At 47.0% G+C, this 14,890-nt stretch overlaps 1 protein-coding gene across 1 annotated transcript in view; it reads left to right on the top strand.

Moving 5' to 3' along the window:
• llgl1 (LLGL scribble cell polarity complex component 1) overlaps nucleotides 1-14,871 on the top strand; it is a 29,557-nt gene extending 14,686 nt beyond the window's left edge. Inside the window, exons 6-24 of the mRNA XM_070981244.1 lie at nucleotides 1,896-2,058; nucleotides 2,209-2,344; nucleotides 2,688-2,742; nucleotides 3,114-3,268; nucleotides 3,359-3,579; nucleotides 4,535-4,602; nucleotides 5,479-5,653; nucleotides 6,966-7,070; nucleotides 8,206-8,498; nucleotides 8,645-8,795; nucleotides 8,885-9,023; nucleotides 9,122-9,435; nucleotides 9,516-9,707; nucleotides 9,790-9,862; nucleotides 9,995-10,109; nucleotides 10,752-10,816; nucleotides 11,390-11,525; nucleotides 11,609-11,691; nucleotides 12,729-14,871. Of these exons, the coding sequence (XP_070837345.1) occupies nucleotides 1,896-2,058; nucleotides 2,209-2,344; nucleotides 2,688-2,742; nucleotides 3,114-3,268; nucleotides 3,359-3,579; nucleotides 4,535-4,602; nucleotides 5,479-5,653; nucleotides 6,966-7,070; nucleotides 8,206-8,498; nucleotides 8,645-8,795; nucleotides 8,885-9,023; nucleotides 9,122-9,435; nucleotides 9,516-9,707; nucleotides 9,790-9,862; nucleotides 9,995-10,109; nucleotides 10,752-10,816; nucleotides 11,390-11,525; nucleotides 11,609-11,687 (2,635 nt within the window). The 3' untranslated portion in view covers nucleotides 11,688-11,691; nucleotides 12,729-14,871. The remainder of the gene's footprint in view (nucleotides 1-1,895; nucleotides 2,059-2,208; nucleotides 2,345-2,687; nucleotides 2,743-3,113; nucleotides 3,269-3,358; nucleotides 3,580-4,534; nucleotides 4,603-5,478; nucleotides 5,654-6,965; nucleotides 7,071-8,205; nucleotides 8,499-8,644; nucleotides 8,796-8,884; nucleotides 9,024-9,121; nucleotides 9,436-9,515; nucleotides 9,708-9,789; nucleotides 9,863-9,994; nucleotides 10,110-10,751; nucleotides 10,817-11,389; nucleotides 11,526-11,608; nucleotides 11,692-12,728) is intronic.
• The last annotated feature ends 19 nt before the right edge of the window (nucleotides 14,872-14,890 follow it).

Here is a 14,890-nt window from a genome sequence, read left to right as displayed (position 1 = left end):
TCACTGGCAAACAGCATAAACAAAGAGGAACTGTGGTCACAAATGGACCAATACCAACACTGAGTGAAAGACATGGAATTGTATCACTACAGGGCCGTTATGCTGTGTGGTGTTTCTGTTATTTTATCCAGCCTCCTCGACACTCATGTCGTGTAGTGTGCAGCCATGTATGAACGTATCAGCAGTGTGACTGGAGCACGGCCACGGATCTTCAGGACAAACAGCAGTTTTAGGTGATCAGTGCACATCGACCATAATGGTAAAATGATCTGTGTGCTGCAAACGTGCACGCTGTGGTGTTTTTTTTTTTTTTTTTTCATGCTGCAGCCTTCTTCTCTGCATTCCTGTGTTCATACACTGGCAGAGTGTCACAGAGCTGCTGTTGTGTTTCTTTTTCATTCCTCTGTGTGACTGTCTGACTGGCTGGCCAAACCCCTCATTAACTTGTTTAGGGAAGTGGGCAGAACTGAGGCCTAACGAGGGCCCTGATAAGGCGTATGTATATGTGTGTGTGTGTGTGTGTGTGTGTGTGTGTGTGTGTGTGTGTGTGTGTGTGTGTGTGTGTGTGTGTGTGTGTGTGTGTGTGTGTGTGTGTGTGTGTGTGTGTGTGTGTGTGTGTGTGTGTGTGTGTGTGTGTGTGTGTGTGTGTGGATGGTGTGTGTGGACGATGTGTGTGTGTGCAAAGGAGGGGAGGTTTTTGACAGCGAGGCTTTGTACTGGCTGCCAAAACACGGTGTTCCGGTTGGGGAAGTGTTTCAGCTGAATCTCCAATACGCGTACACACACACACACACACACACACACACACACACACACACACACACACACACACACACACACACACACACACACACACACACACACACACACACACACACAGAGGCTCATCACTGGGACTCTAGCAGGATGCTGGATTCCCTAAAAATACTTGTGAACGGAGAGATGGACACAATGGAATGCTTTGTTGGGAATGTTTCTGCCTCTGTGCTTCCGGAGAGGATCTTCCTCAGTGAACGCTACCGAAGTGTGTGTGCATGTATGTGCGTGTGTGTGTCACAGGCTGGCTATCTCCTCTGTGATGATCTTTCACTGCCTCATCTGCAGCAGAGAGCCCAAAAAACCGCATCGCTTTCTTCTCCTTCCCTCCTTGTTTGTTTGTTTTCTCTCTTCTCGTCCTCTTGTCTTCTCCCTCTCTTCCCTTCTCTCCTTCGCTGAGGGAATCCTCTGACATCTCGAGGGTGTGTCCTGCTTCACATTCCTCCGCTGCCTCAGAGGAATGTCTAGTTCACATCTCCAGCTTGATGTTGATTTCACTGTTGCTGTTAGAGTTTATACAGATGTTTGATTATATTATACAGACGTTTTTTACACTTTTGGAGTTTGGCTTTGGGTTGTGTTCTTACCTATCAGTTAGATAGCACAGATTTCTCCTCCACTCCTTGTCTCATCCTTCTTACTTTTCAAAAAGTGTAAATGTGGGACTCCTCTGTAAACCCCAGTCCAAACCATGCATTTAAACCAACATGGCTTATTTTAAAGAGTTAAACATAGTACGTGTAACAACATAGCCTGAGCGTAAAGGTCCACCTACTACTTTTGTCATCACATGACCATTGCATGGAGCTTTAGTTAAGTGATCGTAAGGTGATCGTAAATGGGGAAACAAGCATATTCTCCGGATGTGCAAGTCATCTTTGATCATTTTCTGGCTCACAGTGTTGCTCTGGTCCCCCTTTAATCTTTCAGTCTTAATTATTTCATCTCCGCCACGATGGCAGGCTGCTTCACAGACAATCATTTCACCTCGTTTTGACCTGCAGACGTCTAATTTATGGCACGCCGGGTTACAAACTGGCTACAGATGTGGGATAATGGGTGATGTTTTGTTTTCCCAGCCTGCCAGATGATTACAGATGTGGGAAATCCCTGGGGCCGGTGGAATCTCTTCAGGAACATCCTCAGCAGACAGGGAAGATTCTGATTGGCTACAGCCGGGGCCTGGTGGTCCTATGGGATCTGAGCACCCGACATGCTGAGCAGCTCTTTCTGGGCAAGCAGGTAACTGGTTTACAGAGCAGTTTAGTGAAGAACGTTTTCAGATTGTTTTCTGGTGTTTCAAGGTGGAATTCTGCTGCTGTGAAACCTGGTCTGATGCCTCTACATATACTGTGTGTGTGTGTGTGTGTGTGTGTGTGTACCCCCCTGCAGCAGCTGGAGAGCCTGGTATGGGAACGATCTGGAAACTTGTTCGTCAGTTCCCATAATGATGGGAGTTACTCCGTGTGGGCTGTTACTAATGGCAACACCTATAATCACCAACCAGCGTCCTCCACCGTCCCATATGGTGAGAAGTGCATACATCACACACAGACACACGTAAACGCGCACACACCTCTTTGGCGTCACCTGGGTAATGTCTGTTTGAGGCATATTTGAGCACGGTGTCATCCAGGTCTGGTGGAGGCGGTGGTCGCGTCCACAAAGACCAACGTCCTGTGAGTGACAATGGTTAATGAACCGTGACTGCTGACATATTGTGACTCATAGTGACTCGTTGTCATGGTGAGAATGAGCGTGATGATGATACAGGATGTTTGTTAAAGCTTTCTGCCTCAGAATTTTCTCTCTCTTATGATATCGGTCTGACCAAAGTCTCTGTCATGTTTCTTCATAATTGTCTGTCACAGGTCCATTTCCTTGTAAGGCCATCAGTAAGATCCTGTGGAGGACAACACAGACAGGGTGAGTGTGCTTCTCCAGGCCAGGGCATTTTATAACACAGTGCCAGTAAATGTCTTTTATTTCATTCAATGTAAGACTCATGTTTGTTTTCTCTTTTGTCATTATTTCAATTCAATTCAATATGCCTTTATTCGTCCGGCGAGGGGTCTAAGAGAGAAATGGGCTTATCATCAATTGCTCAGTTATGTAGTAAAAAATACAGTACAAACATGTGTTTGTATTATTTAACTTTGAACCAGATTTTTGTATGATGGAATTTTATCCTTAAAAATCGTCCATGAGTCTAAGAATGTTAATTAATGCCGGAAACGTTCGTTCCTGTTGTTTCAGCTGACAGACGATGTGAATATAAACTCTTTTCTATGTGTCAGATCTCCAGTGTTGTTATACAGCGGAGGGATGCCCAGAGCCAGCTACGGTGACCGCCACTGTCTCACCATCCAACAGGACAAAGAGCACGTCACTCTGGACTTCACATCTCGAGTCATTGACTTCTTCACTGTCCACAGCATCGAGCAAGAGAAAGGTGAGCAGCTGGCCAACGTTAATGATGCGTCTCCCTGGATTTCTTCCTTTCTTTCAGCTGTTCGTCTCGTCTCGTCTCTCCTGCTCACAGAGTTCGACGAGCCGTCTGCGTTGGTAGTGCTGCTGGAAGAAGAGCTGGTTGTGATCGACCTCCAGACCCCCGGCTGGCCCTCCATGCCCACTCCCTACCTGGCTCCTCTCCACTCCTCCGCCATCACCTGCTCCTTCCACATCTCCAGCGTCCCCCCCAAACTCTGGGAGAGGCTGGTGAACGCTGGCAAAGCACAGCAGGGCCGACAGCACGCACACGGGGTGAGAAGGACGCTGCGCACACACACTACATCTCTGTTAAGCGTCTGCACTAAATTAGATTTGAGGAACAATAAATTAGCTCTTTTGGCATCATCAAAAAACATGGCACAGATTTCTGTCAGCACCTCAGTGCCTCCCCCGTGTATTAGAATTGATTTCTGCAACATCTTTTGATTACTGTTACTGTGTGTGTTACTGGTGCTGCACTGTGGCTGTTGGCAGGACACGACGAACGCCAGGATTATTCTGTAAATTGGTTTTTTCATGGCCGTGGGGATATTCAGTCACAGGAAATTCAAGATGCATGTAAGCAGCTTAACCTGAGAATACCTTAAACAGAGTTTGGCCAATAGCCAGGTCTGCTGCTCATGCTTTAAATGTAACACCATCAACACTAATCATTATATATGTGCTCAGATGCTGCTTTGTATATAGTGTAACTGGGTAATAAGTGAAGTTTTTAAACTGATCCAGGTAAAGGTTTTTGCAGTTATTACTCACAGACCTGCAGCCAAACAGCTATGAGGAAACCGACGGGAGCGTGACCATCAGCCTGCTGGCAGTGTGTTAACTTTAAGAGCAGGTGTAGGCAGTTAAAGGCTTTGCAAAGGCTTTGTAGCTTAGATCAGCTGTTTGATCAGCAGCAGATTAGACTAAAACACACACACACACACACACACAGGCGCACAGCTGGTACACTCGTAAATCATCTCTGTCTGTCTGTGCGAGGCCAAACCAGAGGCACTGGCACTGTAGCCGAGCCAACGCAGAAGCACTGTGAGTTTTGTGTGTTTCTGTGTGCACACGGTCACCCATGAGGGCACGCCTGTCTGTCAGGGCCAGTACATTTACAGCAGGAGTTATGATCAGACAGAAAGGGTTAGGGAAATATTTGTCTTTCTGCTTTTCAGTATGATCGGGTTCTAACTTTTCCCCATTCGTTTTGTTTGTGCAGAGTTGGCCCATATGTGGAGGGAAAAACCTGGCACCTCCACCCAGACAACAAGAGCTGCTGTTGACAGGGTATCTGTGCACACACACACACACACACACACACACACACACACTCACACACACACACACACACACACACACACACACAATCACACATACAACATATGTAAACACAGCACAGGCTGCGTCCATGCTGCAGGTGGATGCAGTTTTTATTTGTGTTTCATGACTCAAACCTGTTGCTTTCTATTATGTGAAATAACTAAACTGCATGTGAACCACTCTGATACCCTGCTTGTGACTTTTCCTGAATTTGTCAGCATTGCCATGGCAGTAAGAAAATCCTGACAGTTGGCAGGATGTTGCAAACTACAGATGTTTGGCAGAGCTAGCACTGGCATAGCACACAGTAAGAAACAACTGTGCAAAGGAAGAGGAACAGCTGGGCTGACTGGAATTTGGGAAGACACCACAAAAAAGATGAAAATTGTGTGAACCCAGGAGGAGAAAGCATGTTGGGATTGCTGTTAGTTTTTAGCTGTGATAGCGGTGTCCAGAGCGAAATGTCTTGACTATTGGATGCATTACTGTGACATTGCAATTAGCAATTTAGCAGAAGTCAGCATGCTAACACACTAGGCTCTTAACCATGGCAAATGTTATTCTAAAGATGCTCTATAACAGGATAAGATGACACATTACAGGCTGTGCCAATAACATGATCAGTCCGGAGAATCAAACATGAGCAGCAGTTTGGATCTGAGCATTAATCTGCCAATGTCACAACCACACACACACACACACACACACACACACACACACACACACACACACACACACACACACACACACACACACACACACACACGCACACGCTCTTAACTGAGCTGCACTGTCATATTGTATTTGTGTAGAAACACTTCTTTAACTCTCGTGTGTTTACAGACATGAAGATGGCACTGTGCGTTTCTGGGATGCATCGGGCGTCGCTCTCACGCCGCTGTACAAACTCAGCACGGCCAATGTCTTCCACACCGACTGTGACCCAAGTGACGACCCCCAGGACCCTAGCAACGACCCAGACATGCAGCAGGAGGAGGAATGGCCTCCCTTCAGGAAGGTGAGAACTGAGGAGGCGAGCGTGGGGTGGGGGTGGGGGTGGGGGTGGGGGGGCATTAAGAGTAAGAGTCCGTCCTCTAGAGATCAGGCATAGGATCTTATTTTACAGGCTGTGGGAATAAAAACAATCTGTTTTACACACACACACACACACACACACACACACACACACACACACACACACACACACACACACACACACACACACACACAGATGGAGTCAGGCCTGTAACAGTACATCTGTGGCCTAATTTTCTCATCTGGTTGTTTTCATGTGTTGGTTTTTTCAGACAGACCCACCCCATTGTTTCTATCATTAAACTTGACTCTGAAGGAACCACAGTCTGATTCTGTTTTTAATGGCGTGCTCGCTGCGCAGGACTACATTTACATGACTGAGCACCGGGAGGCACAATTTCACATCGAGGGACTCTGACAGAGTAGTTCAGCTTTGGTAAATTGCTGACAGGAAATGGAGATGGGTCACGAAACGATGAATATTAAAATGAGCTGGATGACAAAGATATGCTGGGATCAGTGAAGAGCAGAGGCTAATCTTGAGTGATACATTTAACAAGGAAAAACAGATTCAATTAGCCTTTAGCCCGTCTTCTCCTTTAGCTCTCTTCTTCCTTTTCACTCTTTGGCTCCCCCCACCTTTCCTCATGTATCCTGTGGTAACGGAGCTGCATGTTCAGGAATGTGGTCCTCATATGGGATGAAGAGCCTTTCCTTTTTTTCTCCTTTGTAATGAAAACCAGACCCATCAGCCCACTCTTTCTGTGTGTGTGTGTGTGTGTGTGTGTGTGTGTGTGTGTGTGTGTGTGTGTGTGTGTGTGTGTGTGTGTGTGTGTGTGTGTGTGTGTGTGTGTGTGTGTGTGTGTGTGTGTGTGTGTGTGTGTGTGTGTGTGTGCGTGTGTGTTAGTGACCAAGATCTCCTCCTGCTTGTTTTGCCAAGACACAACTCCCAAGCAAGAAGGATTTCTATTGAAATTCCTACTGTGTGTGAGAAGACAGATGAATGCACGTGTTTTGCTGAGTGGGGAAAGAGGGACAGTCCTGACACTTGGCAGAGAGTAGAGGAAGCAGGAGAGTTTCAGGAGAGCATTTTGAACTTTGGTGTTCCTCAGATGAATTTGTTTGTACTCAAATCAGATAAAAAAATTTGATTTATGAGACAAAACGTAAGAAGGAAACACTGAGGAGCAGCTTTGTCCATGAAAGGCAAGCAAATAAAAGGCTACTTGTGTAGAGTGTTTATTTATCCTGCCAATATCGTAATATACTGTGTGTATGCGTGTGTGTGTGTGTAGGTGGGCTGTTTTGACCCGTACAGCGATGACCCCAGGCTGGGCATCCAGAAGATCAGCCTCTGCAAATACAGCAACAAACTGGTGGTGGCTGGGACTGCTGGACAGGTAAAGACGTACAAACACTTACGAACACATGCAGATGCATCAAGCTCTGGAGTGAGGTTCACCACTTTGTGAACACATGATTGTATAAAGGATGTTACTGCACAGGCTCAGGGACACTTTATAAAACCGCTGTCAGTAAAATCTGCCAATGATTGCATTCTGTTTTTATTTATGTTTACACAGTGTTCCACCTGTTTTGGAGTCAGGGTTGTATACATGCAGCGGTCACACACTTTGGTGCAATATAAATAACGCAGGTTAATAATAACAATTTGCCAGTTGATAATCAGCCAGTCATATCAGCAGCATGCCTGTGTGTGCATGTGATTTACTGTTTTCTTCGCTTGCCAACAGTTAATTTGCTAAGTTGAACTAAAAGACCTTGTGTTGCGTTTTCTCTGGATGAGAAGAAGCTCGCTGATTAAGTTGGCAGGCAGTGAGTTGCAGCTGTATTCACACAAGCACTCTCACACTTCACAGCTGCTCAGCTGTGATGAGTATAGCTGGACTAAATGGAAGGATGTCATTTGCGACCACAACAAACTGCACTTGAGTGTTTCTGCTCTGCACAATAAAAAAAAAAAGTGTTAGACTAAACTAGTAAAATCAACACGGTGACCGTTTTGCTCATGTAGCTTCTGTAGTCGATGGGGGTGAAAATGTTTCACAGAGCTCATCCTTTAGGGTACACCAGTGTGCTCAGCAGATTTCATGGCAGTCAGCCGTAAAGATTATGAGATATCTTGTGTGCAAAGTTGACAGGGCGGTGACCGTTTTCATCCCCCAGTGGAGCATGTGCTCAGTAGATTTCACAACACTTTCCTCTTCAGATGGAGATGTTTTGGCCTGATAGTGGTGAAAAGGAAAGGTTAGGGGGTTTGAAAACACGAGCATTCGTCTTCTGGACACCATGAACATTCATACTAAATAAAACATGATGTTTTCATGGACTACTGCACATGTAGAAATGCACTACTTCCTGGTTGCCAAGTGAATTCTCAGTTGCTCCACCTTCCCTCAGTGCTGCCTGTTTAAAATGATGAAGGGTTTGACCTGCTGTCAACAAGAGCGCAGCTACTCAAATAAGAAAAGGAAAATGAGTCGTGGCGCTTCTTCACTTCTTGTACCTCTCCAGGTGATTGTTTTGGGTTTGAGCGACGAGCGTTCGGACCACCTGGTGGACGTGGCGGTGGTTGATCTGCTGCAGGACAGGGAGGGCTTCACCTGGAAGGGCCACGACAGGCTGGAGCCGCGCCTTAAACCCGCCCCCTTCCCTCCGGGCTTTCAGCCGCTGGTGCTGGTGCAGTGCCTGCCGCCAGCCTCTGTGACGGCGGTGGCGCTGCATGCAGAGTGGAACCTGATCTCCTTTGGGACGAGTCATGGATTTGGCCTGTTTGACTACCACAGACGAAACGCTGTGCTGGCCAGGTACTTATTTATTTAAATGTGGTGTTTACATTAAATCCCTGCTACTCCTCTCTTTGTCTCTTGCCTTCTTGACACGAAAAGTCCAGACAAATTCACCAGATCGTGATCCAAAAAGCACCACCCTGCTGCTCTTTATGTGCTCCTAGGTGTACTCTGCACCCTAATGACTCTCTGGCTATGGAGGGCCCCCTCTCCAGAGTCAAGTCCTTGAAAAAGTCTTTACGACAGAGCTTCAGACGCATCCGCAAGAGCAGGGTATCAGGGAAGAAACGCACCATCACCACACCAACCAGCAAGGTACGTGACCGTCTCTGTTTGACAGTGAGAGGGTCGTAGACAACATCCAGACTGAATTAAGTGCTGCATTTTGTGACTGTCATCCGCAGGTCCAGGAGGCCAACGCTGCTTTAGCGGAGCAGGAAGACGTGGCTCCCATACAGAGGAGGATTGAACCTCGGTCTGCAGACGACTCACTGTCCGGAGTGGTCCGATGTCTCTGCTTCGCTGACACCTTTCTACGTGACGGTGTGTTTACGTACTCGATGAGCTTATGAACTGAATGTGGGACAATACAACATTTTCCACAGCACTTACTGTGTGAGCTGTATTTCCATATCCACCAGGTACACACCACGGCCCCACACTATGGGCGGGCACCAACTCGGGCAGTGTGTATGCCTACGCTCTGGAAGTGCCCGGCGTGGGCTCGGGGCGCGTGAGCGAGCGTGGAGGAGCGGGCGAGAGCAGTGTGTGTGTGGAGGCGGTTTTGGGTAAAGAGATCCAGCTGATGCACAGAGCCCCCGTGGTGTCCATCTGTGTGTTGGACGGCCGGGGGAAGCCGTTACCGGACCCATATGAGGCCTCCCAGGACCTCGCCATCGCTCCGGATATGACCAACGCTCACTCTGTCCTCATCGCCTCAGAGGAACAGCTAAAGGTAGAGACACCTGTGTTATAATGTGTTGTGAAAGAGCGATGATGCTACAGATCTAAATCCAGTCTCTGCTCTCGCTCTAGGTTTTCTCTCTCCCCAAGGTGAGCGCTAAGACCAAGTTCAAGCTGACGGCACACGAAGGCTGCCGGGTGAGGAAGGTGGCCCTGGTGGTCTTCAGCTCCACAGCTCAGGAGGACTACAGCGAGCACACGCTGGTCTGTCTGACCAACCTGGGTGACATGCACCTCTTCAACATACCTGGCCTTCGACCACAGGTAGGGTTTGGGTTGGAAAGTGCGTTTTTTGGTGAACACTCATGTCGGAGTGGTAATTAATGTCTGTTTTGTACCTGTTTAGGTGCGCTACGACTGCATCCGTAAAGAAGACATCAGCGGCATTGCATCCTGCGTCTTCACCAAGAACGGACAGGGTGGGGAAACACGGTTGATTTAAGTGAAAATGTGCCGAAATCTCTTAGTGAGGCCCTGAAAGTCACAGCAACACAGAGAGCATTCAAATTCAAAGCATAAATATCTAACTGTCTGACTGTTTTTCCACGCAGGGTTTTACCTGATCTCTCCCTCAGAGTACGAGAGGTTCTCCCTGTCTGCCAAGGTCCTCACTGAACCGCTCTGCTCTGTTCAGCTGGATCGGCCGCTAGAGCCCACACCTGCCAGGTAACACACACACTCACTAAAACACTCAATAGTATAATATCTACAGTGTCCTACAAACTTTTCCCAACTTACATGAAGATTAGCAGATCCCTGTTTGGCCAAATCGGGTCCATTGAAACCTAAAGATCTTCTGCGGAGTAAGAGGTCGTAAAATGCAACAGGGCTGTTTGACATGGATAGTATCCTCTATCACAATATATGTGATATGATCAACATGTATTGGAATGTATTATTTTTTGGGGAGAAAATCATTCGATAACTTGTTCATGAATAAAATAATCACACAGGAATGTCCGTTGTTGGCTTAGTCAGCATATTAAATACCTGACAAATCAGCGTACTTCATCACATTGATGCTAAAATCACATGAAACACATCCAGTTTTTCCTCAAGGCATACATGCTCATTGATATGCAGCGTTTTCTAGGGGCTCACAGTAAGCCTATTAAGGACTGTTGGTGGTCCCTGGACCCCACCTTGGAAACCACTAAACCCACTGTTGGTAATGCTCTCATGGGTTACCGCCAGCTCAAGGCACTCTGCTGCACGTGAAACCAAAGAAACGAGACTTTCTCTGCTCTTGCTTTATTATTACTCCCTCTACTGCCAAAGCAAACGGTGTCTGCTCATGTGTCTCCTCAGCGAGGGCACGACGACGCAGCCGCAGGCCAACGGAACCCACAAGAACCAGATGGGTCAGGCTGAGGGTAGGTCCACACACACACACACACACACACACACACACACACACACACACACACACACACACACACACACACACACACACAGAGGTTCTTTTTTGCTCCCTCTCTCCCCCCTCATTTGTTATTTCTCTCCCCCTGTCCATTCTCGCTCTTCATCACTCTGTCTTCTCTCTCTGAACCTCTTAAACTGCGAGCAGGCCTTGCAGGGGTCCCCCTCTGGTCTCCATAGTAACCATTCAGTATGCCCCAGTTGCCTCTGCTGCCCAGCACCTCCTTCCCTGGCAGGAAATAATGGTTGTTTTGGAGACCAGAGTAGTCTTTGTTTATGTCCTAGTGGACTCGTCTTTCACCTGGAACTCAGACTTCAATAACTATCAGTGAGGAAAACACAGACGGTCTTAAGGTTTCTTCAATTTTGAAATATTGCAATCATTAATTTGAAAGGTTAGCCCACCAGACTTCTGCAGTCCCCTCCTCATCTCTGCCTGAGGCTACATTAGCCGCTGCTAGCTCGGTGCCATTTGTTGACAGTGAAGAAACATGCTGCAGCCCCTGACTCGGGTTTGTCCCCCACAGGGCAGACAGACGAGCCTCCAAGCGCCCTGTCCTCTCCCATCCTGGACACCCCGCTGGACTCCCCCCTCAGCTGTGCTGACCTCACCCTCGACTCCACCGGAGAACTGACCGTGGAGGACGTTCGGGACTTTCTAACGTAGGCGTTCGCACGCACACACAGTTTAAAACGCACTCTGAGCCTGAAAATGAACTTGTGCTTTGTGTGTATGCTATGTGTAGCACTGTGGACGAGGCAGAGAACAACCTAAAGAACATTAAAGAGGAGGAGGGACGCTCGACCGGCATCCTCATTAACTGAACAGGTGAGAAACACACACATGAACAGCACAGGTGAGCTAATTGTTACAGTTCCTGTAACACATATGCCTCCCTGAAGCCACACACACACACACACACACACCAGTATGAGCAGATGCATCAGCTCAGAGTTCCTTAGACAGAACACTGGCGAATGGACACACACACACACACACACACACACAAACACACACACCTGTTTCTAATGGAGCTGGTCCAGAGTGTGCAAACATCAAAGAGTAGTTCTGTTGTGGAGCTGCATGCCAGTAACAAGGCCTCCACTCTGTCTTTGAGAAGCCAGCGGAGCAGAAATCTTTTCCATTGAGGCCAATCTGAACAGACTTGTGTGCTTTTGCAGTGTTTCATGTACTGCAGCTCAGGGCGAGTTTTCAGTTCCGCTTCACTCTACCTGGGAGATGGTCCAGGGTTCGTTTGCGGAGCTGCCTCATTCACTGTACCAGTTTACATTCCTCATAGCTATGAGTTTTCGGCTCTGCTGTAGAACAGGCAACTTTATCTGCTACACTGACTGTCAATTGAACATCAGAACTGTGGCAGATCACAGCCTTTACACAGCTGTTAACAGCACATATACCCATGCGTGAGAGAAAAAGAGATGTGGGGTGACCGGACAGGACGAAAGAACGAAGATGATCGTCATGGCTGGTTGTGTAATGACGAAAACCAAGGTTGCATCAATCAGTAAATGTTCTGAAATGTGGGAGCTTTACTTGGTATAAAGTAATGAGCTTGTGGTGGTGGATTCATCCATTCAGTTGCGTTGCTGTCTGCACTCACATGAGCCATAAATCAGGAGGTAATGGTTGCTGGCGTCTCCCTCCTCATCTGTTTGTCAACACCTTCATGTTTAAACTCTCTGCTCTCCCCTGCTGGTGCCATCTGAAAGTACAGCCAGTGCGCCTCAACTGCACATTCTGCACTGCATTTACTTTATCCTTCATTTGCTAAGCTAACTGTGGCTAGTCGTAATGTAAAAGTGATGTCACTTTTTGCTCATGCTGTCTTCTGATTGTTGTTAAAGTATTACAGGGAGGGGCTCAAGTGGTGTGGATGGACCGGATTTCAGTGCTGGACCACAAACATCTCCCATCAGCCCACTGTGGAGCCCCCGGCCAGCGCTCTGCACTCTCCTGTCAGCCTGGCACAAGCTGGGAGGAAAGCGTCAAACGGACAAAGAATACAGCAGTAAAGACTCTTGTTGTGGTTCCTCTCATCAGAAGACCTAAATCTTCTTCTTCTACAACCAATTTGGAAACACGACGTCGCCTCCTACACGGAGACAGAGACCGCCTGGATGGACCCGATCATGATTTCAAGAACTGAAAACTGGAGCTTCCGTCGTCCAGCTCGACGCTCTGTGCGGTCGTTCCCCTGTTGACTTGATGGTCACGGGGCGTTCTCCAGGCGTAATGACTGTTGCTCAGCCTTCGAGGAAAGAGCTGCTGCATTCCGCATAGGAGACCTACTGGTGACGTTTCTGTGTTTTTATATCTATCCACGGTTTTGTGGCGTGCTGGGATCGAGATTTCATCACAGTTGGAACTAGAATTGGCGGTGGCCAGATGTGCTTGTTGATTGCTCATGCACACGAGTGGATGTGTGGGATTGTCCTTCATGCCGCTCAGCACTACCACAGCCCTGTGAATGACGCGTTTGTGACCGGAGGAGGATATCAACCCAAGGTTGAGCGGGAGCATTTTTAGAGAGCGAGACTAGCAAATGAAGGAGTATTAAAAGATGCAGCGTGTGTACTCTTCCCCTCTGAGGCGCCATTCAGGGCAGTTGAATTGCCTCACCCAGTGTGTGAGCTGGTGAAGGAATCAACTGTTTCCAGATCAGTTATTACACACAAGCACATCACCACCAAGGTCTCGCTGTCCACCCTGTCCGTGCTGGGATAATGAAAGTGGTTTATATTGCAAAGATTGATGCTTTATTAAATACGTTTTGTACGGCTTTTGGACAAAGTAAAAACTAATTTAACGACAAATAGAATGGGGGTCGGGGGGGGGCTCACAGCGATTTCAGAGGGAAGAGGAAAGAGAAGGCGGTGCTATGTATTTAGGACGAGAGCAGATTTAGGTGAAATAATATTTTTGACACTTTTTGGAAATCCCTTTATTGTAAATGCATGGCCTGAGTTGCAAATACATCCTGTATCTCTTTATTCTGTTGTTATCAGGCAAAATCAGTCAAGTGCAAAGCAGGAGGAGGTGGAGGAGGTGGAGGAGGTGGGCGGTGACGTCAGCGTGGAGGTCGAATGGTACGACACTCCTGCAGTGAATTCTTTAAGCGGCCTCAGTTCACTGCGATCAGAGTTTGAAATGAAGTTTTTTATTCTCATCCTCTGCTCTAGTTTGATAAAATATAAAAAATGAAGAGAAGGAGACGAAGGTAAAGGATGTGGTGGAATGAAGCGTGTTCAGTTCAATCCTCCCTCCTCTGTTAATGTCACTCATCTCATGCAGAAATCTTTTTGGCGGGACTCAGGGAAGTGCGGCAAGGGAAGCAAAGTCAGTCTGAATGCTAAATGTAATGTACTGTGTACTATGAAGCACCCAGGAGATGTCTTTTTTGGGGGGGTTTCTGTGAATCGGTGCATTCTGGGAAATATTGGATAGATGCAGAGCTTTGATCACCAGTATTTTTAACCTTTTCTTTTTTTTTTAAATGGAAGTTTTACTGTGTAAAAACAGAAATATATACAGTGTCTATACCTAGGTTTACAGAAGACAGGTTTATGAGAGCAAGCCGATGATAGTCAGGTGTTAGACGTAGAACCTGTCGTAGCCTGAAAGCCGCTCAGTATTCAAACGTTTGGATCACCTCAGTAAAACAAAATAAAAAGTAAAAAAGGGACCTCACTATTAACTAATGTAGCTCAACAGGTAGGGATCATGTTAATGTTTTTTTTGTTTTTTTAACTTTTGTGTTAGCTTTTTTTTTTTTTTGGTGCTCTGGTTGACACACACGTAATTAACCCTTTGATGCTACAGCTGGCACGATTTACCTTTTTAATTTCACCGTAAAGATGAATTTGTTTCTACTTTGTCTTTCAGTTTTGTGTGTAGGATTTTAATGGGGTCGTTTCGCAATTTGGCTGATGAAGAATTGTGAATGTTAATAAAATTATTTACTCTCTCTATCGGACGTGTCTAGTTTAGACTGAAGTGTTAGCGTTGC

Source organism: Chaetodon trifascialis, chromosome 15, assembly GCF_039877785.1.
Source record: "Chaetodon trifascialis isolate fChaTrf1 chromosome 15, fChaTrf1.hap1, whole genome shotgun sequence".
NCBI classification, from domain to species: Eukaryota; Metazoa; Chordata; class Actinopteri; order Chaetodontiformes; family Chaetodontidae; genus Chaetodon; species Chaetodon trifascialis.
The sequence above is the reverse complement of the archived record's forward strand: the minus strand, read 5'-3'. Positions and strand labels throughout refer to the sequence as shown.